We start from the raw sequence: 26,680 nt of genomic DNA, 5'->3' as shown, positions 1-26,680 counted from the left end.
AACCTTGGGGAGTGAGGGGGTGCCGTTTGCAGCCTGGGAAGAACGGCGCTGATTGGTGCACTTTTTTCATGGTTCTTTTTACTTTTTTAATAAACTTGAGGGAAAATCCCATCCAGCTGATGTTTCGTTGCGATTTCAGTTATCCCAACGCTGAGGAGGGGGAAGCCTCAGGAGTGGGATGAATTGCAATTATTTTCTGCAATTACTGCAACTTTTGCAGGGGTTTTCTTTTTCTTTTTTTGCATTTTTTCCTTAATTGCTGCAGTTATTTTCTACTGACGTGCTCACTTGTTTCTCTAGAACAGTGTTTCTCAACACTTGGCAAGTTTAAGTGTGGTGGACTTCAACTCCCATAATTCCCCACCCTAGCAAGCTGGCTAGGGAATTCTGGAAGTTCTGCTGTACATGTCTCAAACTTGCTACTCTGATAGCCCAAGACAACGTTTGCAGTTTATGTCCTCAGTAAATGGTACTGAGCACAGAAAGGTATGTCATACATGACAGGTGATTTTGATGCAGTAGAAGAAGAGTGGATACCTAAAAAAAACACCCCAGAACTTTTGTTTCTGAACCTTTAATAACAATGATTGTCTTTCACCCATGGTTCACTCAATAGTAGCTTAGGAAATTAACCCATGATTCTAGATTTGAACATTGAACCATGAACTAAAATGCCAGTGGATTCACATGATGTTAGGCCAGAATGTGGTTTGTTAGTTTGTGGTTTAGGGTATTATACAAACCAAGAGAAATTTTAGCTACAAATAGCTGTTCTTTTCTTTGTATAAGAAAGGAGTGGTTGAATATGGGCTTTTATCACAGGATACAGATGTCACCTCCTCTCATTTTCAGAGTTGCTCTTTCTCTACTGAAATGACTTTCTATTTTCAGAGTTATTAATGTACTGCATTTCAGAATGAATCAGAAGCATGAATGTAGTAATAAAGCCATACCCGAAGTGAATATGAAATTGAATTATGTCCAGAATAGTTATAGGTAATGTGATATCTATAGATCCATTATTGCAATTCACATTTCATGTATATCAGGCCCAGTGGGGATTTGGCCATTTGTAATTTAATCTTCTGTTGTAATGACATAAAAAGTATACAACAATTTTGAAAAATTGAGATTTTACAGTACAGATATCCTTGACTTATAACCAATTGTTTAGCACAAATGAAGGCAAATATTTGTGTCCCAGAATAATGTTGCAGGATCCAATCTGGGTTGGTCACTGGAACCAGAAGTTTTGTCTTCTGAGCTTTCAGACTTTTGCTGGAGCCCATTTCAGGGAACTTCTCTCTAGCAGAGTGTGTGCTTTGGGCTGTTCTTAATATGGTGCCTATTGTATATGGCTTTTTAAGTGTTGATTGGGGTGTTGATAGCTGCTGTTGTTGATTGTTTTCTGCTTGTGCTGCCAAGCCCTTGCATTTTAAGTGCTTGATAAGCCAAGCACTCCTCTTGATTGATGAACCTGTTTTCCAGGCTTCAATCACTTCCTTGGCTGCTTTGTGCCTGCTTGTTCAACAATCTTAGTAGCTGAAAAATTCTGAAATTTTTTTGATGTATGGCAGGATGTGGTTGGTCTTGTACTTTGTTTTTTCCTTTCTTTCCTCGTGTTGCACAGGCAACCTGTAGCAAATTATTGCCATACCTCAAAAACATTGTGGAAGCTGTAGAATGCAGCTTACGAGATCTGCAAGTGGGCATTGCACACCGCCCAGAGGCCACCATATGAGGACAAATTATTCATTGTAAAAATGACTTGCAGGTGGGGGATACTTGCAATGTAATTTACCTGATCCTCTTCATGGATTGTCCCTGTGATTATGTAAGAGAGATGGGAAGGAAGCTATCCACCAGATTGCAAGAACACATGCTAGTGGTCAGACGAGACCTGAACTCGTTGGTAACCTCACACTGCATTGACAAGAATATACATTCAATTTTGCAGCTACTAAGATTGTTGGACGAGCAAGCACAAAAACAGCCAGGGAAGTGATTGAAGCCTACAAAACAGGCCCCGTCATTCAACAGGAGTGCTGATCTATCACCACCTTATCAAGTACTTAACAGGTGAGGGCTTGGCAGCACAAGGAGACAATTGGCAACAACTTAACAGTCAGCCAGCAACCCCCCAATCACAACATCAAAAAAGCCACATACAACAAGCAACCCAAAGCATATACTCTGCTAGACTAGTTCCCTGAAGATGAGAAATTCCCTGAAGATGAGCTCTAGCATTAGTCCTCAAGCTCGGAAGACAAAACCTCTGGTCCCAATGACCGACCCAGATTGGATCTTGCATTTGTTTAGAGTTTGAAATTACAAGAGTATTGAAAAACGTGGTTTATGACCAGTCCTCAAGCTTATGAGCCCTGATGGCACAGTGGTTAGAATGCAATATTGCAGGCTGACTCTGCCCACAGTTCAATCCTCATGGTTCAAGGTTGACTCAGCCTTCCATCCTTCCGAGGTGGGTAAAATGAGGACCCAGATTGTTGGGGGAAATATGCTGACTCTGTAAACTGCTCCGAGAGGGCTGCAAAGCACTGTGGAGCGGTATATAAATCTAAGTGCTATTGTTATTATGACTATTGGAGCATCCTCACGATCACGTGATCAAAATTTTGGTGCTTGTCAACCAGCCATGTATTCATGACGATTGCAGTGTCTCGGGGTCATACGATCATCGTTTGTGACATTTCCAGCCAGCTTACAACAAGCAAAGTCAATGGGGGGAATTTGTATTCACTTAACAGCCTGATTCACTTAACTGTAGCAAAAAAAAGTAAAATGACACATGACTCACTTACCAACCACCTTGCTTAGCAACAGAAATTCTGGTTCCAATTGTGGCCATAAGTCAAGGACTGCCTCTTATTGGATGTCCAGTGCAATTCACATGTTTCAGTTGGGCAGTCCTTTATTTGCACAAGGGACTGATGCAAGTCTTTCTGCAACTTGAATATCTATTTAGAGCAGCAGAATTGCTGCCTCCAGCAGTGGAGGTGCCACCAATAACCTCTAATGTGGTTCACTGTTGCATATAGACTAGCCTACATTCCTAGACTGACATTTGAAGAATGCTTTATGAAATCAGAATTAATCTGCATAACTGTTCTTTCATTTGACTTTACAAAGTGCAGATATTTTTAGATACACACAAGAGCCCATCCCCACAGTGGCTTTTCTTAAAAATGTATCCAAAGATATTTAGAATATAGAATAACAGAGTTGGAAGGGACCTTGGAGGTCTTCTAGCCCAACCTCCTGTTTAGGCAGCAAACCCTATACCATTTCAGACAAATGGCTGTCCAATCTCTTCTTAAAAACTTCCAGTGTTGGAGCATCCACAACTTCTGGAGGCAAGTTGTTCCACTGATAAATTGTTCTGTCAGGAATTTTCTTTAGTTCTAGGTTGGTTCTCTTCATGATTAATTTCCATCCATTGCTTCTTGTCCTGCCTTCAGGTGCTTTAGAGAATAGGTTGACTCCCTCTTCTCTATGTCAACCCCTGAGATATTAGAATACTGCTATCATGCCCCTCCATCCTTCTTTTCATTAAACTAGACATACCCAATTCCAGCAACCCTTCTTTATATGTTTTATCCTCCAGTCCCTTAATCATCTTGATTGCTCTTCTCTGCACTCTTTCTGGAGTCTCCATATCTTTTTTTTACATTTTGGTCACCAAGTACAAAGAACCTTGATTGTGTTGAGCATGTCAACTGGTGGAATCTCCTTAGGTAAATGGGAAAAACATCTCATTTTCTTCATAAAAAAAGCCTATGCACAAAATAGGAAGCCAGAGAAGGAACATGGCAAAACAGTAGTTCCAAGCTAGCAAAGGAGTCAGACAAGGCTGAATACTCTTCCCAGTTGCCGTTGGTGTCCTATACTTGCGGGTGACCATACTGGAATTTCTTTCAACTGTGAAATCTCAGTTTTCTTTCTTAAGGGAGCAGGCAATATGCAAAAGAGGATCTTAATGCTGTGCTGAGATTAAGCTGCTTCATATTAAAATGTCTCAAGCCCCGTCATCAAAAGCAATAATTTGGCCTCTGAAACAAAGGTCCAGATAGATTTCTATTCCAGCCTCTTCCACTAAAATGGAGACTTGGAGCAACTGTGGAAATGCAGCTGACTTGCTTGTTTTCAGGATTTAAACACACACACAAACTGGTATACGCACAAACTGCTGCCGGACAGAGGAAAAAAAATTAAGGAAGGTAAAGCTTTAAGACCACCTCAGTTTTTTAAAGTATTTACAAAATCTGTTAAAACACTTGCTGACGGCTGCTAAGATATCTGGGAGACAGCTCGCGATGGCTGCTTATCATACAGCTCTTACTCAGACAGGATTAGCCATGTCATGCAAGACCACCTATATAAGGCCACACTTTTAGATTAGGTTCATATGGTTTGAGCTTGTTATATTGGATAAATCATACACTGGGTTCACCAAATACCTCACAAACCATAGTGTCTTGAAAGCAATGACTGGGTTCGCAGTCCTTCAGTCTCCATAATAGACTACCTTGGTTTATCAGCATGATTTGCAAATCTGGGTTTCATGTCAAGTTAAACATGGTTTCAGAAATTCACATCTTACTCTTGCCCACTAGGTGGCAGGAAACACCCAATCAACAAAATGAGGTTGATTTGGAAGAGATTGAAGTGTGTTTTGATGATCTGATGAGATAAAAAGTATTTTTGCTATCTTGTCTATATATATGCTAAACTTGGGAACTGATACTTGATTGGATGTGCTTTCAGCACATACGTAATTTGTACTGTCTCATGAATCCATCTGGGAATTCATTACTTGTATTAATTGTGATCTAATTCCCCCATCGTTTAATTGCACAAAAATATCCAGATTAAGAAAAAAAACCATGTGAATTGATTATCTTGATTATCCAATGACTATCCTATGCAATTGCAGGCAAAACAGTAGGTACCCCTAAACCCTTAACTAAAGGGAAACTGGCATAGCTTCCACATGGTGCAAAGTTAATCACAAATGTTTTTTTCTGAACACCTTATTTAGTGTATGACATGTATTCTAATTGCTGCCTCTTAGTTTGTGATCATGAGAGATGCAATACGTGTATTTATGACCACAACTAAGCCCCAAATTTTTGTTGCTAAGTAAGATTTTGTTAAGTGAATTTTGCCCCTATTTATGACCATTCTTGGCACAGTTATTAAGTGAACCACTGCAGTTGTTAAATTAGTAATACGGTTAAGTGAATCTGATTTCCCATTGACTTTGCTTGTCAGGTTGCAAAGGGTAATTACATGATCCTGGGACTCTACAGCGATCGTGCATGTGAGTTCGTTCCCAAGCGTCCAAATTTTGATCATGTGATTACAGGGCTGCTGCAACAGTAGTGTGAAAAATGATCATCCCTTTTTTCAGTGGTATTGCAACTTTGAATGATTGTAAGTCGAGGACGACCTGTATCCAGTTTGGTCCAAAAATCTACAATGGGTGTAGACTTTTAGCTGCTCTATTATAACCGAATGTTGCTCAAGGTCTACCATTGTAGATGTAGTCTACATTTCAGACCCGTTCTGGACACTGACTATATGCAATTTATATGTAGCTGATATTCAAAATACCAAAACAGTAAATAGGGCAGATATAGAATTTTGAGCACCCTTTCAGTCAGTAGAAAAGTTTTCAGTCTTTTCTAAAAATGTAGCCAGCTAATGGAGTGTTTTACCCCCATTCTTCATTGCTGAAGTTTTCTACCTCAGAAATATTTCATTGGACTGCTTTTTTGCACTGTACAACTGACTTTTCTGCATAGATGTTCAATAATATTCAAGTCTCGGGGCTAGGGCAATTCCAGAGCATTTACTGTATTTTTCTATCCTGTAAGTAATTCATGGTTGATTTTAAGGCACGTTGTAGAAGGGGTCCCCAATCCCAGTCCACAGACTGGTACCAGTCCTCAGTCCAATGGCGGGCAAGGGTGCGAAGCTTCATTTGTGCACGCACATGATTAGGTTGCACATGCAAAACCATCCCCCCCCCCACCATTGTGGATCCATGGAGCCAAAGAAGTTGGGGACCGCTGTTGTAGACCGTGGTTGTCTAACCTTTTGGCTTACCTGGAACACACTGAGTGAAGACAGTCTTGGGCCTTATAGCGATAGCAATAGCACTTAGACTTATATACTGCTTCACAATGCTTTTACAGCCCTCTCTAAGTGTTTCACAGTGTCAGCATATTGCCCCCAACAATCTGGGTCCTCATTTTACTGACACTGGAAAGATGGAAGGCTGCTTGAAATTAGTGCTCTGTCAAGATTGAACTCCTGATAGTGAGCAGTGAGCAAAGAGTTAGCCTGCAATACTGCATTATAACCACTGCCCCATTATATATAAAATATAAAATATAAAATATAAAATATAAAATATAAAATATAAAATATAAAATAATATAAAATATATATATATATATATATATATATATATATATATATATATATATATATATATATATATATATATATATATATATATATATATATATATATATATATATATATATATATATATATATATATATATATATAAACAAACTTTTGTTTTTTTTAAAACATTTTTTATTATCTTGTGGAGGTCACACTACTAGCTGTCCAAGGTTGGACACCCCTATTGTAGGCTGATGTTGTCTTGCTGTAATGTGCAGTTTCAGTTTCTCCACTGTGGGGCCTGTAGAATACGTTCATATTTACTTGAACCTACTCTTCCTTCCCCCTGCACAATATTTCCGGTGCCACAGGCTTCCACACAACCTGAAGGTTTAACTGAACAGATTCCCTTTACCATTACTACTACTACTACTACTACTACTACTACTACTACTACTTCTTCCTTCTTCCTTCTTCTTCTTCTTCTTCTTCTTCTTCTTCTTCTTCTTCTTCTTCTTCTTCTTCTTCTTCTTCTTCTTCTTCTTCTTCTTCTTCTTCTTCTTCTTCCTTCCTTCCTTCCTTCCTTCCTTCCTTCCTTCCTTCCTTCCTTCCTTCCTTCCTCCTCCTCCTCCTCCTCCTCCTCCTCTTTAGCCATTGTCTACTGCTGGATGAAGGCCTCTTTTGCTTTCAACCTATACGATTCTGGGCTTTCTTTTGCCAATTGGGCCTGCAATGGTTGTTGATGTCATTGATTCATCTTGTTTTAAGTCTCTTTCATGGAAACTTTTTAACAAGCGGGATCTATTCTATGACTGCCTTGATCCGCCTGCCATCAATTCTTCTTGCTCTGTGAGCAGCCCATTTCCCTTTCAATTCTTTTACTCTCTTGGTGATATTGTATACTTTCATTTGTTCTCTATTCCATGTGCAGGTCTTCCTATTTTGTCTTGTAATGCTGAGCATGTATGTTTCCGTGGCTCTTTGCGCCACTCGTAGCTTTTGTATTGATTGCAAGGTTAGCTTTACCATTTATTCCTCACATCAGAGGTGGTATTCAGCAGGTTCTGACCAGTTCTGGAGAACCGGTAGCGGAAATTTTGAGTAGTTTGGAGAACCGGCAAATACCACCTCTGACTGGAGATTTTACAGTATCCTTCCCCTGCCACGCCCACCAAGCCACGCCCACAGAACCGGTAGTAAAAAAAATTGAAACCCACCATTGCGTCACGTGTATCTTGCATGGTTGTGGCCCACAAATCAATTCTTGTTCCATCAGTGAGGATCATTCCAATTTAAATCCTACATCAATCTAGCTATTTTGTACATCCGATGAAGTGAACCACAGCTCCCAAAAATATATGCCTTTCAGTAAAATTGGTTAGTTAGAAAAGGTGCTACCAGGCTCCTTCTCATATTTTTTGACTCGTGTAGAATTAAAATCCTTTCCCTCCCTAGCAGTACCTTGTGTCTTTTTCAGACTGCAGAATTTGCCCCAGAAGGGATTTTTTGGCTTCCCACTTATAGAGAGACTGCATCTGTTGAACTGCATCTGTTGAATTCAAATTTATTTATTTTATTTTATTTATTTATTTGATTTGCCAATTGTTTACAAGATAATAAGTATAAATGTATACATAGTTGTGAATACATGAAATGGGTACATATAAGAAAAATAAAAGAATAAGAGAAACAATAGGACAGGGACGGTAGGCACGTTGGTGCGCTTATGCACGCCCCCTACAAACCTCTTAGGAAAGGGGTGAGGTCAATAGTAGACAGTCTAAGGTTAAAGTTTTTGGGGTTTGGGGAAGAAACTACAGAGTCGGGTAGAGTATTCCAGATATTGACCACTCTATTGCTGAAGTCGTATTTCCTGCAATCAAGTTTGGTGCGGTTTACTTTGAGTTTGTATCTATTGTGTGCTCTTGTGTTGTTATGGTTGAAGCTGAAGTATTCATTGACAAGTAGGACATTGCAATGTATGATTTTATATACCATGCTTAAGTCAGACCGAAGACGGCGTAATTCAAGGTTTTCTAGTTCTAGAATTTCAAGTCTGGTGGCATAAGGTATTCTAAATTAAGCAGAGTTTCCCAGTTTCTGAGGAGGAAATACCAGTAAAGGTTTTTTTTTAGTTCTAGTAATTTAATATTATTTTTTGTGGAGGGATATTTTTTTTTAGCATCACCTTCATTTTCTGTGCTTCTCTCCCAAGAGCTCAGTTTTTGCTCCCTTTCATTCTAATGTGTATCTTCTCCTAGGTAAAGGCTATCTCCTTGCACCATTCCACATATCTATATATTGTAGGGCTGATAGGAAAGGAATAAACGGTAAAGGAGCAACAGGGAAGATTGAGAAAGCTGCAGAAAGCCTAACCAAGTTGTGTGTATGCTTCCATAAAAGCCAAAAAGAGCGAAGGGAGGAAGGGTTAAATAAGGTTGTACTGCAGAGCCTCTAGCCTTTATGTCTGACCCAGTTCTTTTCACTGTTGGCTGGTTATATTTAGAATCCTCTGTAGAGTGCCACAAGACAAGCAAGTCCCAAACGCGGATACTGCAGTGTCCACGATTCCCCATCCCCACTTGAACCATCAGGTTCACACATGAAGGAGGGCTATGCAGTCACCGTAGCATCACTGACCCAGCTTTCCATTATGCTCCAAAGGAAAGTTGTCATTCACGATTAGGAAAAACAAAACACCAGTCAGTGGAACAGCTTGCCTGCAGAGATTGTGGCTGCTCCATCACTGGAGGTTTTTAAGAAAAGGCTGGATGGCCATTTGTTGGGGATGGTGTAGGGTCTCCTGCTTGAACAGGGGGTTGGACTAGAAACCTCCAAGGTCCCTTTCAACTCTGTCATTCTGTTAAGGACAGGGATAAGAAGAGATCCATGGCTCAGGTGCAAGGCACATGCTTTACCTAACCAGATTGACTTTGACATCTCCAGGTAGGGTGAGGAAAATCTCTGTAAAGCTAGGACAGACCATTGGTCTCACTTCCCATCAACTTTTTAAAGTTTCTATGGCAGTCCTGCCAATCAAAATTTGATGAAAGCCAGGTATTGTTTTGAACACCAGAGTTTGCAGAGTCCTAAAGAGGCAACAGAAAAGCTGACTGTGTGCCTCTATCAATACAACCGACACAAATTCTCATATAGCTTGGTTACAGATTAAAAATGGTGGGTAGGGACTCATTCTTTAAGGAATCCAAGGGCCTTAGCTGATGCCCCAGGATCCTTATTTTTAATTCCATTTTTAAGACGAGGAGACTCAGTGTTGTGTTGTGTTTCAGTGGGATTCATATTTCTGTCTTGCAAGAGGCTCCCAGTCTCTCAACATTTCCTAACCTGGTGCCTTGCTGATGCGTTGGACTGCAATTCCCATCACTTCCTAACAGTACAGCCTATGCAGAGATCGGCTAGGGGTGGTGGAAGTTATGCCCTTAACCATTTGGATCAAAATATCTGAAGGACTTGAGGGAGAGGAAAAAAGAACCCACACAATTTTTTTAAAAAAAAGCTGTTGTGAAAAACAGCCATTATTTTGTTCTTTCCATCCCTTTGTTTCAATCCTGGAGAGGAAGGAGGCTGCCCTTTAAGTGTGCCAGCAAATGAACACTCTGCAACATCATGCAGTGTGCTTCTTGGATCAGGGTAGGATTTGTGGCCTTATGCTGTCCTGCCTGCCTCATTCCTCAGGATTAACAAGGGACGTTGGTTACCTGCCTACTCAGTATCATTCGGGTGTCAGGGACCTGCCTTGGTTCCAAATGAACTGTCTTTCACAGTGATAGCTGCTCTGCTTAAAGATGGATGATGCTATGGATCACATCCACAAGCCATGGAATGCAGCTCATCACATCAGCCTTGGTCTGTCACTGCCGGGCTACAATATTTGATCTCCCAGCCTTAGAGATAAGGTTTCTTTTCATCAACAATGACAGCTCTTGCATCCAGTTCTGCAGAAAGCAATAACAGAAACAATTGTCTGCATCAGCCTAGGCTAGGACAGGAGGCATTTTTGGCCAAACGCCTATGCCAAACCTAAGATAATTTCTTGCTAGCGAGTTATAGACATCCAGTCCTGTTGCGCTAAAATAACAATAATGAGGATAGGCTGGTATCATAAGTTGTGTATTAACCATTAAGCAGACTAAGCACGTGCTTAGGGCACCAGGCCCAAAGGGGGCACCACAAAGTTGAGAATATGGCTTCGTTTGTACAGTATGTACAAAGGAGGTGGGCACCACAGTTTGTCAGTGCTTAGGACACCAGTGAGCCCTAATCTGCCACTAGGTATCACTTCAGCTGTGGGTGGGTGGATGATGTTATGAATGCTTCTATTCCTGTTATTTTATGATTCTGAAGGATGGTAGAGTAGCGAACGTACCCTTCGCCCTAGTGTTATATTAGTTGATAAGAGGTTCCCGGTGTCAGGATTCCGGCAGTTACCCCAATTAAATCATGAGTCTCGAGCCAAACTTCCAAAACTTCAAAAGGATTTATTAGGAGTTAACATGTCCGGCACTGCCTGGGTGTAGCCGACTCTGAGACACATAATTCATTGTCACCCTTGACCCTGATTTTCCCCCACCCCCTGGGTGTATTCATATTCTCCAATGAGATATTTGCGTGGCAGAAACTTCAGTCACCTAGTTACTATCTTTGAAAAACTATTTATGGAATGCACTTTCGATTTCCAAGCTGTCGTACTGTTCTTTCAAAAACCCTTCTCCCCCCGTTTCTGTTGGCAACTCTAAAAAGACCATAGAAATATTTTATGAGTTGACACCCGGAGCTGAAAAACAGAGGTTGGAAACAAGAGAAGGATTTAAACTAAAAAAAGCAGGTATTTTATTTATTTCCTGCCTTTATTATTTTTGTAAATAACTCAAGGTGGAGAACACACACAATGCTTTGTGCTCCTCCATTTTGCACACCACCACCACCACAACTCTTAATCATTCAGCTGGCTTTCATGCCCCAAGTAGAACTCACAATCTCCAGGTTTTTAGCCTGATCCCTTAACCACAAGAACAAACTGGGTTCTGCATTGACTGTGCACAACACGGGTGTCAAACTCGATCACGTCACTTGACGTCATGTGACGTATTGCAACATTTTTTGCCTTTGCAGAGCAGGGGTGGGCATGGCCCTCAGTTTACAATTAGTCTGGTCTACAACTTAGTAACCTATCTGAGCTACAATAAAAAATAAGCCCTAAGATGCATTGTACTGCCATCTTAGGGAAGTTTCTGGCATGCTTGTATTTGCTACGGAAGAGCTTGACATTAAATCATCACTTGTTCTGAGACTGCTTGACTGCATGGCGGCGGCAACCGCAATTGTGCAGCATCCCTGCCCTTGCTTTAAACTGACTTCGTTGTTTTGAATGGGGTTGATTTTTCATCTTTTTATTTCACATTCTAGAAGCTTGGTATTTATATCCTAAAGGTTTGTTGTTTGGTTAACATGGTTTTACATGCTCCAGTAAGCAGCTATACAAATGTTCTTTTGTCATGGTGATGGTTTAGCTCATCAAACTGGTGAAGTGGCAGATCTTTGAGCCAATGGATCCTAAACAGTTTTCTGTACTAAGAAGGTATCTTTTTAGTCCTAATATCAGATTCTCTATAACAGGGGTTCCCAACCTGGGGTGCTTGCACCCCCTGGGGGTGCGAGACGATATTCCAGGGGGTGTGAGAAAAGTCCAGGTAAATAATAGGATATTGGCTATATGTTGGCATTTTTATTTATTATGCAATGGATTAACTTTGTTTTCATTTTAGAGTTAAGTATCGTTATTTAGTGGCCGTCACATACATAGCTGAAAAGATTCAATCCTACCATATATTTAACGCGTTCAGTAGTTCCTAAAGTCTAAATTTCAGGGGGTGCGAAGTTCGAGTGAAATTTCTTTAGGGGTGCGGGGCGAAAAAAAGGTTGGGAACCACTGCTCTATAACAAGCTTTACAGGTAGTCCTCGGCTTACAACAGTTCATTTAGTGACTGTTCGATGTTATGACGGCACTGAAAGTGACTTATGATCATTTTTCATACTTATGACCATTGTAGCATCCCCAGGGTCATGTGATTTGCATTCAGATGCTTTGACAACTGGTTCATAGTTATCACGGTTGCAATATCCCGGGGTCATGTGATCATATTTTGCTCTCTTCTGACAAGCAAAGTTCAACGGGGAAGCCAGATTCATTCAACAACCGTGTTACTAATTTTTACAACTGCAGGGATTCTCTTAACAAACGCAGCAAGAAAAGTGGTTAAAAATGGAGCAAAGCCCACTTAACAAAGCAACATAAATTCTGGGCTCAATTGTGTTTGTAAGTCGAGGACTGCCTGTATTTTCCTTTGAGCCGAGATGGAATGACCAATTATACAGTACCACTGTCTGCCTTAGATGTCTCCCATGCTGTAGCTTTTTCTTCAAACAAGGTGCAACCACTTCAGTGATGTAGCATTTGCTGATATGCTTTCCTCACAGAACAGCATGCTGGGTACCTCGCACGCACCCTATTTGTTTTCTTGCTGTTGAAGTGTGCTTCCTCCATTGTGAGCAACGGACTCTCTTCAAGGAGGACAGCGACCATTTCGGTGGCAGCTCTCCAAGGTATCCCGCTGCTCGGGGTTTAGCACATTGCTTTCTCAATGTCTCAGTGTCAGCTTTCATCCATCACTCATACAAACATACAGGCTAGTTTTTTGGGGTCAGGCTGGGCTATCATTAGTGCTTGATTGACCTTCTTACATGACCTCTAGTAAGCATTCCTTGTTGCTTAACCATACATGTGATGCTCAGAGACCAAAATGGAAAGAGAAAAACAAAACAAAAACCAGGCTGGTTATGTATAGTGAGTCTCCCCCTCCCCCATGCTTATCTGTGCATTCACAGGTCCCAAGCAAACTTTAATCTTAAAACAGAACAGCAGCGTGGAAATGAAAAACTGCTCTCTTCCCATCATACACCGGCTTTTTGAATTGATTCTTCAAAGCAACAACAAAACACGAACAAAAACACCCTGAGCTAAACAAAAGGAACATTTAAAATATTATTTTAATTGATTTTTCAATCAATACATGCAATAATAAAGATAATAGATATAATAACAATTGCAGAGAAATTTCATTTAAACTAGGATCACAAAGCTATAAAATAAAAATTAACAATGAAAACTACAAAGAAAAAAGGCAGAAAAATACTTTTCTAATAATAGGTTTCCTATCAATGCAGTTCTACACTCAGTTTTTAATAAATCATTAAGTGCAGGCCAAACAGAAACATGTTGTCCAACCTTGCCTCTCTGTCAATACAAAGCCTTTTTAAAAACTGAGAGCTGGCAATTTAATTGAACAAACTTTTAACATCTACTGTATTAATGCACATATTTTTTCCAAGAGTATAAAATGACCTTTCTTGCTACTTTCCAGGCATGATACTGTATATTCGGAACTGTCCATACACAAACATATTCATACAAACTGAGAAATAGAATTTAAAGAGCTCGTTCATATCTTTCGATTTTAGCTTCCTTCCTAGAACTTGGTTCACTATAGCAATTACCCTCTAATGAATAAGAAACAATCAGGAAATATGCCCAAAGCGTATGTCCTGTACTAACATTTCTTCAAATTGACACTTTTAATTATACCCATTAAGGGGGGCAAAATATCTAATAAGATATTTTACTAATTGTTTGAAACATAAGCATTTTTTAAAACTTGAAACCTTTAATTATGTAAGATAAGATATTCTGATTTCAAATATTTGTATCTTTTTAAAAAAAATAAATTAATGTTCTGTCCTGTGAATGGGTGAAGTGTGTTTCGACATGGCTTACTGCCACATTGAGGAAATCTTTCTAATATCTTTTTGAATAACGAGAGTAACAATAAAAGTAACTAACAATAACAATAGAGTACTGCCACATTAAGGAAATATATCTTTCTCATATCTTTTTGAATAACAATAGAGTACAATAGAGTAACTGTCCAGTGGTGGGACAGTTATTAGTGGTGGACAATTATTATTATTCTCTATAACAGTAATGGGGGTATAAATATGCTCTAGATTAAGTTGGAAAACTGCGGCAGAAATTTCAGATTAGGATTGTTATTCTGTTTTGCTGGAGATGATCTCTTTGTTGATCACCAGAAACTTCTGCAACGGTATAGAGAATTGTTTTTTAACAGGTTTTTTTCTTGCTCAGACACAGAAGCATTTAAATCTGAAGCCTGCCTTCAGACCTCAGGTGTGAAGAAGAATGCATTTGAGATTAACTGTCACAAACATTTAGTAGCCATAAGAAATAAAGCCTTGACAGGACATGATCTCAACTTTGGAAGGAATCTTTTCACTATACCTCAGTGCTGGGAAAGCCCACTGAGGGATTCCTACCGTGTTTCTCATATAATAAGGCTGGGTCTTTTTTTTTTTTTTTTTGAGCCCTGAAAAAATGGCTAGGTCGTCTTTTCGGGGGTGACTTAATTCCCCCCCCTTGCATCTTCGGGCGGGCGGGCGGCGACAGCTTGGATGTTGACCTCGGCATTGGTGGGGCACTTTGTATCGGGGTCGACGCAGGCAGCACCATATCCGGGTGTGCAACAAAAGTACTTCCTAACGGCAAGCCCCCCCACCATTCCCCCCCATTTCGCATGTTTTAATATAGGCCTTAATTTGGGGGGAGGAGCTTAATTTCATTTCATGCCTATAAAACATGCTGGGACTTCCTATTGGGGGAGGCCGTATTGTTGGAGAAGCAGGGTATCTCATGTGATCCTTTGATCAGTCTTCCTAATCTGACAGCTTCAAAATGTTTTGATGTTATAGGATTCCCAATTTGTCATCCTGGTTGAGAATTCCAGGCATTGCAATCCCAATGCAAGTGAAAATGAGGAACATTTGTCTCAGAGGTGTGGAACCTTATGTCATTGTCCTCCTCCTCCTCCTCCTTTGCCCTTTGGGGGCAAGGAACATCCTTGGGGGGGGGAGTCAAGAAGTCAAGTGCCTCCCATTGCTGGGTGCAAAACAGCCTGGTGAGCTGTGGCCATGTGCTGGCTCAGCTGGCTTTAGAAGTTAGTCCTCTTGACCTCAAGGAGCTAAAAATACACGCGGGCAGCTGCCTCCCATGGACTTGCCAGCCCTGTGCATGGCCCCAAATGCTCTGGAAGTGAAGGAAGGCTCTCAGGAGCCACAAGGCTCCCTTACTGGATGCCTTTATTGTGTTCCAGTAGCAAAGATCCTGCAAATGACTCCCCACCCTGCCTAAGGTAACCAGCATCTGGAGGACCTCTCTCCTCCCACGCCAGGCTGACTCATGTGTAGCATTGGCTGTTGTCCCCGCTCCTGCAGCGGGTGCTGTCCAGGCTGCTTCTGGAGCTCCTGCCCGACTTGTTCCCTTCCTCCCCGCGACTCCACCTGCTGCTGTCTTCCTTGCTGCTCCTATTACCGGTCTCCCTGTTGCCACTCCAACTGTTGCACCAAAACTTGCTGCCTGCCTGTCTCTTGCTGCTATCCTTGCCCCGCCTGTTGTCCTCCTCCAGCCTGTCCTGGCTGCTGCCTGCCCTCTCGCTCTTACGTCCCTGCCTGCCCAGCTTGTCGGAGGTCAGGGACCCGCTTCAGCTTCAGATGAGCTGCCTTTGATGCTTCTCTCCCTCTGATGTGGAAGAAAACCCCAGGCCCGATGACAGAAGCAGCTCGGCTACCACACAATGCAGGCTCTAGTAAGTATCCTTCATCTCCGTGTGGTGACCGACTCACCCCATCCAACGGTTGAGCTCCACCTCCCATCATTCCCACCCACCTGCCACCCAGCTTATGGAAGGTACCACCCAGCTCTTTTGTTGAAGGGTGGGGAGAGGCATGCCAACATATTGGCTGGGAGAGCAGCCTAACTTTGACAATCTTCCTATAGAGGGAGCAACTCTGGAGGATTCAGGGTTGGTTGCCCCCCCAGTGCCTAAGGATAGTCTCGGAGGTGGGGAAAAGATCTGGTTCTGGTGTTTCTGAAAGGCTGCCTGATCACCCTTAAAATAACCCTAGCAAACAATACTCCCCTAGGATCTCTATGGGACTGGAGATACTACTGTGTAGGAGATCGCAGTGTAGACTCTGTAGTATGGTCTGTGAGAAATGCCTAGCAAAGCACACTCTATCCACCCATTCTGGGACCTCAGCATTAGACCATCGTAGCCTTTCTCAAAGGTCAACTTTGATATTGTTCTGCCTTGGGAGGACTCTGACTAAACCCCATTTCTTTCCCTCCGAGGACTCCTTTTAACTTTCCAGTGTTTTGAACAGGAAGGGCAGCCATGAAGGACCGGATGAGGAAAGACTGCTTGTTGTTTATGGAGAAAGGGGCTGAAAGAAAACAATCACACACACACACACACACACACAGAGTTAATTCCCAGACAATGAGGAGAAAGAACACCATTTGTCAAATCCTTTGCATCTCAGCGTGAGCACTTGTTAACTGACAGAACTGGAGAACAGGGCTGTGAGCTTTCCAACCTCAGTGCCCAGCAGAGACTCCCACACACATAGATTGTTTTGGAATAACACTCTCTCAAAGAAAGGGCACTGAGTCGGAGGAAGCTGAAGAAAAGCGTTGCAGGCAACAAAATTGTGGCTTAGGCAATTTTGATCAGCAGGGAGGCAGGCAACTAACTGCACAGGCGTAGATGGGGAAGCTTCAGCAGAATAAGCTCTGTGGACAGCAGGGATCCTTAAAACTTTGGGAAGCCGCCGAGCACATTTTAAATATTGAAAATGCTTTTTTGGCATTCTGAGGGAAAGGAGCTTGTTTGTTCATAACAGGGCTGTCATTGGGGCCGTTCACAAAAACCTGTTTTTTATGGAATGCTTCTTGCTATTCGTTGTAGCCTTGATCTTCAGTAAGGCACTTCCTACAATGCCAGGTTATCTCTGTTCTATTTCTGGGCAGATTGGCATACTTCCACACGAAGCACTGGGCTGTATTTTATTTTGTAATAAAATTTTTGAGGTCCATTTGGAGCCAAGAGCATTGCTACATATAAACAGGATGCCGGAGGGTGGTGCTGTACTTTATCACATAGCAGCTTTCAAATTTTTTAAAAAATGAGGTAGGTAGAGATATAGACATATCCACTGCACACATTTGTATTATATAACTATACTATTTAGTACTTCATGTGCATATTTTTGAAATAAATATAAGGCAGGAAATCCTCTCTTTCAAATTTTCTCTTTCAGTGCCCAGAGGCAGGCTGAATTTCTGTTAGTCTTGCATTTCAGGGAAATGAAAACATAGGCCTACCTTGAAGGCCATTTTAATTATTGTCAATTGCTCTGATTATTTATGAAATATTTGGAGCATTTGAAACTTGACAAGCTTAGTTATTATGGAAGTATTATTTTTTTTGTTATAGCCTTTCCCTATTCTAGTGTCCATCAGATGGGTTCTTATTCTCATCAAAGCTAGCCAGCTGGATTCCTACATTTATGAAATGCATACACTGCCTCAATCCAGTGGGATTCTAGATTATTTCTGAGGCAGGATGAGAGTTAAGAGTCAACATATCTGAATGGCAAGAACCTCATCCATGTTATTCTGCTGTATTTATACCAGAGTGAAGATTGGTGCTTGTGGAAGTCCACAGGCTGACTTTTGGTCAGTCACAATCTCTATCCTGCTGTGGGGGAAAAATGGAGGCAGGAATGCTACTGGTATATATGCCACCTAGGAGAAAAGCTCTATTAAATAACATTAAAAACAAATGGTTATAGAAGTTAATAAGAGCTTATTTTCATGCGTCATACTTTACAATGATTTTGTTAATGTGTTTCATGACAATGGCTGGATTTATATCACATGCTAATCCAAAATCAAATAAACCTCATTGTAGTTTAGCATGATAAATAGCCAATTCAGATTGGTTGCTACAAACTAGTTTTTTTTTTTCCAATGCAGAAGCAGCAGCAATCCAACATCTTATGTAGCCTGTGAGCTGAAACCAATTTCAGGCTTTCATGGAGAGGACCCCTCTCTGGGATGTGGCAGGCAATAGAATTTAGAAGAGTGAACCCACAAGTCCAGGAATTAAGCACAAGGCAAGACGCTGCCACTTGTTACCTAGAATGCCAAGAGGGAAGATGAGCTATACTCCCCACCCACCCACCCACCCACCCACTTGAGAACAGATGAATCCTGGCTAGGCCTGCTCCCCTTTGGGCAGTTTTCCTCACTCCTTACATTGCACTTTTACTGGTTTGGAGTTGAAATAGCATGTGGTGGTATGAATACAGCCCTATGGATTATAAAACCAAGTTTTCATGTTGTAACATACTGAAATGTGGTTTATGCAATAAACCATGGTTAAACAAATGTGCTTTAGTGTGATGTGTGAACTCAGGCAAGCAGTCAGCTGATCAGTTTAACTAATGGTCTGGGGGAAAAGACTTTGTAAGGGACTTCTAGATATATTTATGTCCATGCACTAAAGCAGCCACAGCCCACCCTAAGTGGCTGTTCACAACTGGGCTGGCCAAAGCGGCAGGCGAACACGCGTGTGTGCTCACACATCTCCACTTGCACGAGCAGCGGATGAGCGCACGTGCACACCGCTCCATTTGTGCAAGCAGCAGGCACACATGCTTACTGCTTGGGCAAATGGAGCTGTGCATGCATGCGCACCCACTGCTCCTGTGGAACCATTCCTTTCCCCCTTCCCCCACCAGTCTACAAAGCTGGAAAAGTTGGGGAACTCTGCACTAAGGAACATATGGCCAGCAGCAAGGTGGATGTTTCAGTCATAGCAATTGAAGGATCTGGAGGACCAGGCTGAGGACAGACCCACCTGAAGGCAGTCTATATGTGGTGGCTAGGAGTTGATACTGACTTGTTGGCATATCATCATCATTTGAGCTCTTGCAATGCTTTTTTTTAAAAAAAAAATTTTTAACAACTTGCCTCCAGAAGTTGCAGGGGCTACAACAGTGGGGGTTTTTTAAGAAAGAGATTGGACAACTATTTGTCTGAAATGGTATAGGTCTAGGGTTTCCTAGGGGGTTGGACTAGAAGACCTTCAAGGTCCCTTCCAACTCTTGTTATTGTGTTACTCAGGGAAAGGGACAAAAAAGATGAAATATTCCTGTGCCCGAATGTGGGTAAGAAGAGAGTGAGTGGCCTTTAGGATAGTTTGCATACCACAGAGACAAAAAAAAAAACCAACACATTTAAGTTACCCCCGTACCCTACCTTCCGAACGCACCACGCTTTAACGCTTATCCTATTCAAATCCCCGGGTGCCACTCGCGGGCTTCCCCGACCACGTGCGGGAGAAAAAAGTCACGCTGCACCCTCCCTTTCGGCATGTGGCTTCGCCGCCTTAATCCCGCAGCGCCCTGGCGGATCCGGGCCAACAGCTTCTCGCTGAATTAGCATAATCGCCCCGCTTTGCCTGAAGTTGGAGCCGGAAGGCCGAAGCAGCTGCAACAGTTAGTTACGCCTGCCTGACCGGTCAGTCCTTCCTGAATCCGGTGGGCAGAACTAGACCGAGACTTTCAAGAAAGGGGGGCATTTTGGCGCCTTTTCCTCAGGTGCGATCGCAGCCGCTGCTCATCCCGGCTTGGGAGGTCGCGACACTTACCGACGGGATCAAATAAAGAAGGGCGTGGGGGGGAGAAAGCGAGATCCCCTGAGAGTAATTAAATCTCTCCTATTAGTCGCTCCCTTCCTTGAGAATGTTGAACCGAAGTTAAAAGCAGCCCAAAGTCTGTATGGTACCTTTATTTTCAGCTCTGCCCTTGGAAGGTTTCGCAGGGGTCTTCAAACATGACAGCTTTAAGACTTGTGGACGTCAACTCCCAGGATTCCTCCTCCAGACATGTCAGCTCAGGAATTCTGGGAGTTGAAGTCCACAAGTCTTAAAATTGCCAAGTTTGAAGACCCTTGGTTTGTAGGAAACCAAGGAAAAGGAAGGAGGAAGGAAGATAAATACTGGGCTTCAGATCTGCTGAATACTAGACCCCCACCTCCCCTTTCCCGCTTCTTGCAAATCCTAAACCTGGCTTGCTCCATATAATGTAGGAATTTTAAAACTTAATGACAGAAGCCCAGTTTTGCTCACAAACTATGCAGCCCTTTATTTACACTACAGTATTATTCTGTTTTTAATTGTTTCAACTTGTGTTAGGTTTTGTAAGCTGTCCAGAGAGGGGTTTTGGTTTTTTTTTTTTTTTTTTGAGAGGGCAGTTACAATTTAATTAAATTTAAGCCTCTTAATATAACTTTGTTGTTCCTATGGATGTATTGATCATAACATGTCTGTGCAGGGCACAGATTTGTTTGATTCACAGCTTGACTCATTGATGAGGGGAATTTGCTCACCATTGACTCAGAAGCAGTTTTGGTTATGTGCTAACTGGCACATCCCTTGGCAGATCAGCGGTGGAGTCCTACCTGCTTTGAGGAATGAGGAAAGCTGCCAAGGCAGTGGAGACATACAGGTGACCCTCTGTACCTGGTTGTTTAGAAAATTCTTTCCGCTTGACTAGATGCCATGGATGGCTTGTTTACTAAAGCAATCAACATGCACAGACTTGATAACAGAGCCTGGTAAATATCTTGCTTATTATAGTCTTTCCTGTGTTCAAAATCTGAGCAGCAAACACCCACAAACGCAAGTCCCTGCAAAACACAGCACTACAAAACACAGCACTACATTTGGAAAATTCTGTTTGTCTACAGGGGGGTGGGGGATGGGGAGCTAAATTCTATGATTTCAGCCTGTCCTTGAAAATGAGTCTTATGATGGGGCCTTGCTGGCAAGATCTGGATCTAAATAAATCTAATATTTGTTCCAAAGGAGAGATGGGTGGAAGGCGGAAATATACAATTTGTTAAAAAGGGAGGGCTGTGTTATATACTGTTAGATCCCTGGTGCTCGGCACAGATATTGCATGGGGCCAGTCTATTTATTTTATTTATTTATTTGATTTGTCAATCGCTTACAAGATAACAGGTATAAGTATAAACATAGTTTTGAATACATGAGATGGATACGTATAAGAAAAAGAAACAATAGGACAGGGACAGTAGGCACGATTGGTACGCTTATGCTCGTCCCCTATAGGCCTCTTAGGAAGGGGGTGAGGTCAATAGTAGACAGTCTAAGGTAAAGGTTTTGGGGTTTGGGGAAGAAACCACAGAGCCAGGTGGAGTATTCCAAACACTGACCACTCTGTTGCTGAAGTCGTATTTTCTGCAATCAAGTTTGGTCTACCTCCAAGAATACCTATAGAACCGTGCTGTTGTTAAGGATCCGCCCAACTGCATTTTAGATGATCCCAGAGGCAGTTTCTCTTTCACCACTCATATGAATCTACTTAGTATGAATTAGGAAACAGATCACATACTTTACAAGGCAATGCTTTTCCATGTGCCGTGCATCTCTATTGGGGAAATTATAGTGTTTTTGCAGCCAACTCTGCATCAATATTAATTTCCACTAATTTTATCCCCAAGTAGAAACTATACAGTGATATTCAAACTTGAAACAAGTCCCATGATATTTGAGAGTGGCATTTACTCTCAAATGTGCCCAGTCTTGCATTATAGCATGACAATTATTACTTCGCATTTTGAATGCATCTAATATATACTTTTGTTAAAAAGACAACCAGTGAAATTAAAATACACAATAGACCACTGAGAAAAATCTGTGTTAGGGCCCATTGAAATACAGATGGCCCTCGACATACAGGAGTTCGCTTAGTGACTGTTTGAAGTTACAGCACTGAAAAAAGCGACATGACCATTTTTTCACACTAATGACCATTGCAGCATCCCCATGGTCATGTGATTTACATTGGGATGCTCGACAACTGATTTACCTTTATGACGGTTGCAGTGTCCCAGGCTCATGTGATCCCCTTTTGTGACGTTCTGGCAAACAAAATCAAAGGGGGAAGCCAGATTCACTTAACAACCGTGTTACCAATTTAACAACTGCAGTGATTCACTTAACAAATATGGCAAGAAGTGTCGTAAAATAGGGCAAGACTCACTGAACCAATTTCTCAGCAACATAAATTTTGGGCTCGATTGTGGTGTGGTCGTAAATCGAGGACTACCTGTGCTAAAGAAACATGCATCAGGTGAGGTAGCCCCCCCAAAACTGGCTATGGGAAACAGAAAGTCCAGAAATTAGGCCAGGTGTTCTTGATTCCAAGGTGGAGTTTGCAGACTGAGAGTACAACCAAGTGGCTGCATTATAACACTATCACCAGTCCTTGACTTGCAAGAAAAATACAAAGGCAAAACATTTTGCTGTCCTGATTGCTGTACCTTATTTATCCACAGTAATGAGACAGGCAACTGGTGCTGTTTCTGTTTTAACGCAGAACCAAGTTAGGCAAAATGATTGGTGGACTCTCCCACATTTGTTCTCCCTCCCACGAAGTTTGCCTGGTGGCAAGAAAACCACCAGCAATCACTTTCCCTAATGAGTTATAGGGAAGGGTTGGGCAAGTGTGGGTAGAGCAGCATATGTCATCCCTTGCCCAACCAACAAGTTGCAGATGCGGACATGTGCCACATCTGTGACTTCTCTGATCAGGCTGATTCTGAACATGGATCTAATGCTCTTCTGAAAGAGTCTAGCCTTCAGAATTTGTGGGAACTTCATCACTGGAAGCTTTCAAAAAGAAACTGGACTGCTGTCAGAAAGGGTGTAGGGTCTCCTACTGGGCTTGGCTAGTCTGGAACTGGGCTTGGCTAGTCTAGTAAAGAGAAGGACCAGGGGAGACATGATAGCGGTCTTCCAATATTTGAGGGGCTGCCACAGGGAGGAAGGGGTCAAACTATTTTCTAAAGCTCCTGTAGGCCAGACAAGGAATAATGGATGGAAACTGAACAAGGAGAGATTCAACCTGGAAATAAGGAGAAACTTTCTGACAGTGAGAACAATCAACCAATGGAATGGCTTTCCCTCGGAAGCTGTGGGAGCGCCATCACTTGAGACTTTCAAGAAGAGATTGGACTGCCATTTGTCAGAAATGGTGTAGGATCTCCTGCTTGGGTGGGGGGTTGGACTAGATGACCTACAAGGTCCCTTCCAACTCTGATTATCTGTACATCTGTACTTGGGGGGGGGGAAGTTGGTTGGACTAAACGACCTTCAAGATCCCTTCCAACTCTGTTAATCTGTTAAAAGAGTGCTAAATTTCTGTCCACAGAGTTCAGCTGATGGACTGCAGGCACAGAGAAATAATGTGAGGTAGAACAGAGGGGATCAATTAATAACTAGTAAGTTCACCCCTTGACTAGTGCTGAAGAGACAGTCCTTGCCTTACTGTATGACCACAATTGACCCAAAATTTATGTTGCTAAGCAAGACATTTGTTAAGTGGGTTTTGCCCCAATTTACGCCCATTCTTGCCACAGTTGTTAAATGAATCACTTCAGTTGTTAGGTCAGTAATATGGTTGTTAATTGAACCTGGCTTTTCCTATTGATTTTGCTTGTCAGGTCTCAAAAAGAGATCACGTGACCCCGGGACATTGCCACCGTCATAAATATTAATCCGTTGCCAAGCATCTGAATTTTGATCAGAGACTATGGGGGATACTACAACAGCCATAAGTGTGAAAAATGGCCATGTCATTTTCTTCAGTGCCATTGTGACTTCAAACGGTCTATCAACTAACAAGATACTCCTTTGGTCTTTTTAGCTGCCAGAAAAAGGGAGTGGGGGGGGGGGAAACAAGGCATTTTTAAAATGCCTAGATAATCAACTCAGCAGCCCAAAGTTGTCGGAGCATAAGAAAGTTATTGGAGAGCATGATGGATGACTCTTGGAGACGGATGTGTCCTATTGGAGAAGTCACATCCAGGGGGTGGGGGAAAGACCAGGAATCAAGGGGGGAAATGTATGATGTGATTTAGTACCGGTTGCACCCAGCCACACACCAACATGGCAATTTCTAATAAACCAATTTACTTTTTCTGAAATGCGGCTAGAGACTTTTGCTTTGAATGAGGGGGATTTGTTGGATCCCTGACACGGTCACTAAATGTTGTAAGTCGAGGATTACGTATATAGGGATGTCGGCACCTGGAAGTAGGCAATGGAAGCTCCCTCAGTGTCCTTCGGCTATTTACACTTTTAGATCAACCTCCCTCACAGAGTTGCTGTGGAAAAAATGAGAGATGGGAGTGCTTTCTCTGTTGTCTGATGCTGACAGGAAAGAAGGTAGATACTGTGCATATCTAAGTAATTCCAAAACAAAGTGCATGTCCAGGTTTAGAACCAGATAGAATACAAAAGGGGGGAAAATGAGGGAAGGGGGCGAGGGAAGCAAGAATTGGAGCAGAGCGTTCTTACTGGAAAGGCCGGGGAAGCAAGCTGTGCCCTTTCTCTCTGAGAGGAATAAGGCCTGAATGATCTTTCCCCTTGTTGTTATGTTCTTGGCATCTCTGGAGACAAGTGGCTCTTTTGTCCCGATGAAACATCAAGGAAGAGTCTCTTCTCCCTGCCCAACAGTCTCTTTTGTTTGTATCTGCAAAACTCTTGCCTTCTTTTTATTTAGGACAAAACGAAGAGTTTCACTGCTGAAATCTGGGTCACCTGAAGAGGGTGGGAAGGCAGGACTTCTGGACCATGTTGGTGCAGAGTGCAGTTTCTGCAAACTGCCACAAACATCCAACAGAGGCTGGGCTCACTCAGGGATGGCCATTATCCGTATTTCAAAAACCCTCCTTTCTCTTTTCCTCTGAGCTCTTTTGCAGCGGTCGGGTTTCTTTCCAGAAAGCCAAATTCTTTCCTGAATGAATTAACATGTTAACTGCAGTAGGGAATATTAGGAAAATACGTGAGGAGGTGGCGACCAAGCCGAAGAAACAACAAAAGTCTTAATAACTTAATAACTGCAGTGATTCACTTAACAGTTGTGGCAAGAAAAGTCGTGAACGGGGCAAAAGTCACTTAAATGTCTTGCTTAGCAACAGAAAATTGGGGCTTAATTATGGGCCGAAGTTGAGGACTACCAGTAATTCTGTAAAATATATATGTGTGTACGTGTGCGTGTGTATATACGTACATACATACATACATACATACATATATATATATATGGATCTTTGGTTATTCGGGTTTTCTCCCGCGTAAGATTGGAAGTATCTAGGCAACGTTTCGATGAAGTCTCATTCATCATCTTCAGGCTTGTGTCTTTGGCTCTGTGCTTCTCAGAGTAATACAAATACCACATACAAATACCCACGAGAACCTCAGAAAACAAATGTATGTATGTATGTATGTATGTATGTATGTATGTATGTATGTATGTATGTATGTATGTATATATATATAGTATTCAGCTTTGTTCGGGTATTTTCCCACGTCATTATAGTTGTATAGAAACACCAATCAATCAGAACACAGCAAACTCCAAGACCAATAAACACAGACCAAGACTCCCAACCAATCAGGATGAAGAAAAAACCATTCTGGCACAGCAGTAGGCTAGCCCTAAATTTAAAACAGAAACGGCTGTGAAAGTCTGACTCGCAGACGAACACAATACAGAAGCCTGAGGATGGCAGATGAGATTCTGCCGAAACGTTGCTACAACTTTAAAAGCACAACTATAATGATGTGGGAAAATACCCGAACAAAGCTGAATACCATATATATAAATACTCACGAAAACTTAACAAATATATATATATATATATATATACTTACATACACACATATACACACACAAATACATACATCATACATACATTACATACATATATATCTTTCCTACAGATATTATCTGGATGTATTCTATATACTAGAAATGCCTTACTGCTTGGGCCAAGTTTCTGAGATGGCCTCTCAAGCTTTAATTATAACGTAGTAGTTCGCATAAGAGAAAGTCTGGAAACCGCTGGTGTAAATAATGTTTCCAAGCCTGAATTAAAATCAGACTTATGTTCAGGTGTTTACCAGAAGCTGATGAGTTCTTGCAATCAGACTTCATGTTTCTGAGTCACTGTTCTAGAACTGAATACCTTGAGCTCATAGAGACTTATTCACTGCAAATGGTAGAAGACCTGAATAGGTTTGTGTGGTAAAGCCTGTTTCTCTTTGATACAACCATGCCTATTGAAGAGAAGAAAGTATGCCCAGAGGAGAGACTTATTCAGAGGCACAAATAGATAATAGTCTTTTCTGGAGATGAGTAATTCTATTACTGTATTAGAAG

The 26,680-nt window shown here is 41.8% G+C and overlaps 1 protein-coding gene across 1 annotated transcript in view; it reads left to right on the top strand.

Annotated features, from left to right (window-relative positions):
* The first annotated feature begins 15,615 nt into the window (after nt 1–15,615).
* The window catches only part of LOC113416195 (nuclear receptor subfamily 1 group D member 2-like), a 61,952-nt gene continuing 50,887 nt past the window's right edge, over nt 15,616–26,680 (top strand). Inside the window, exon 1 of the mRNA XM_087956437.1 lies at nt 15,616–16,167. Coding sequence (XP_087812563.1) covers nt 16,104–16,167 — 64 coding nt within the window. The 5' untranslated portion in view covers nt 15,616–16,103. The remainder of the gene's footprint in view (nt 16,168–26,680) is intronic.

Source organism: Notechis scutatus, chromosome 2 (genome assembly GCF_049901735.1).
Source record: "Notechis scutatus isolate UNSWTSFEM ecotype Mainland chromosome 2, rNotScu1.2, whole genome shotgun sequence".
Taxonomy (NCBI): domain Eukaryota; kingdom Metazoa; phylum Chordata; class Lepidosauria; order Squamata; family Elapidae; genus Notechis; species Notechis scutatus.
This window is presented reverse-complemented; position numbering and strand designations above follow the sequence as displayed.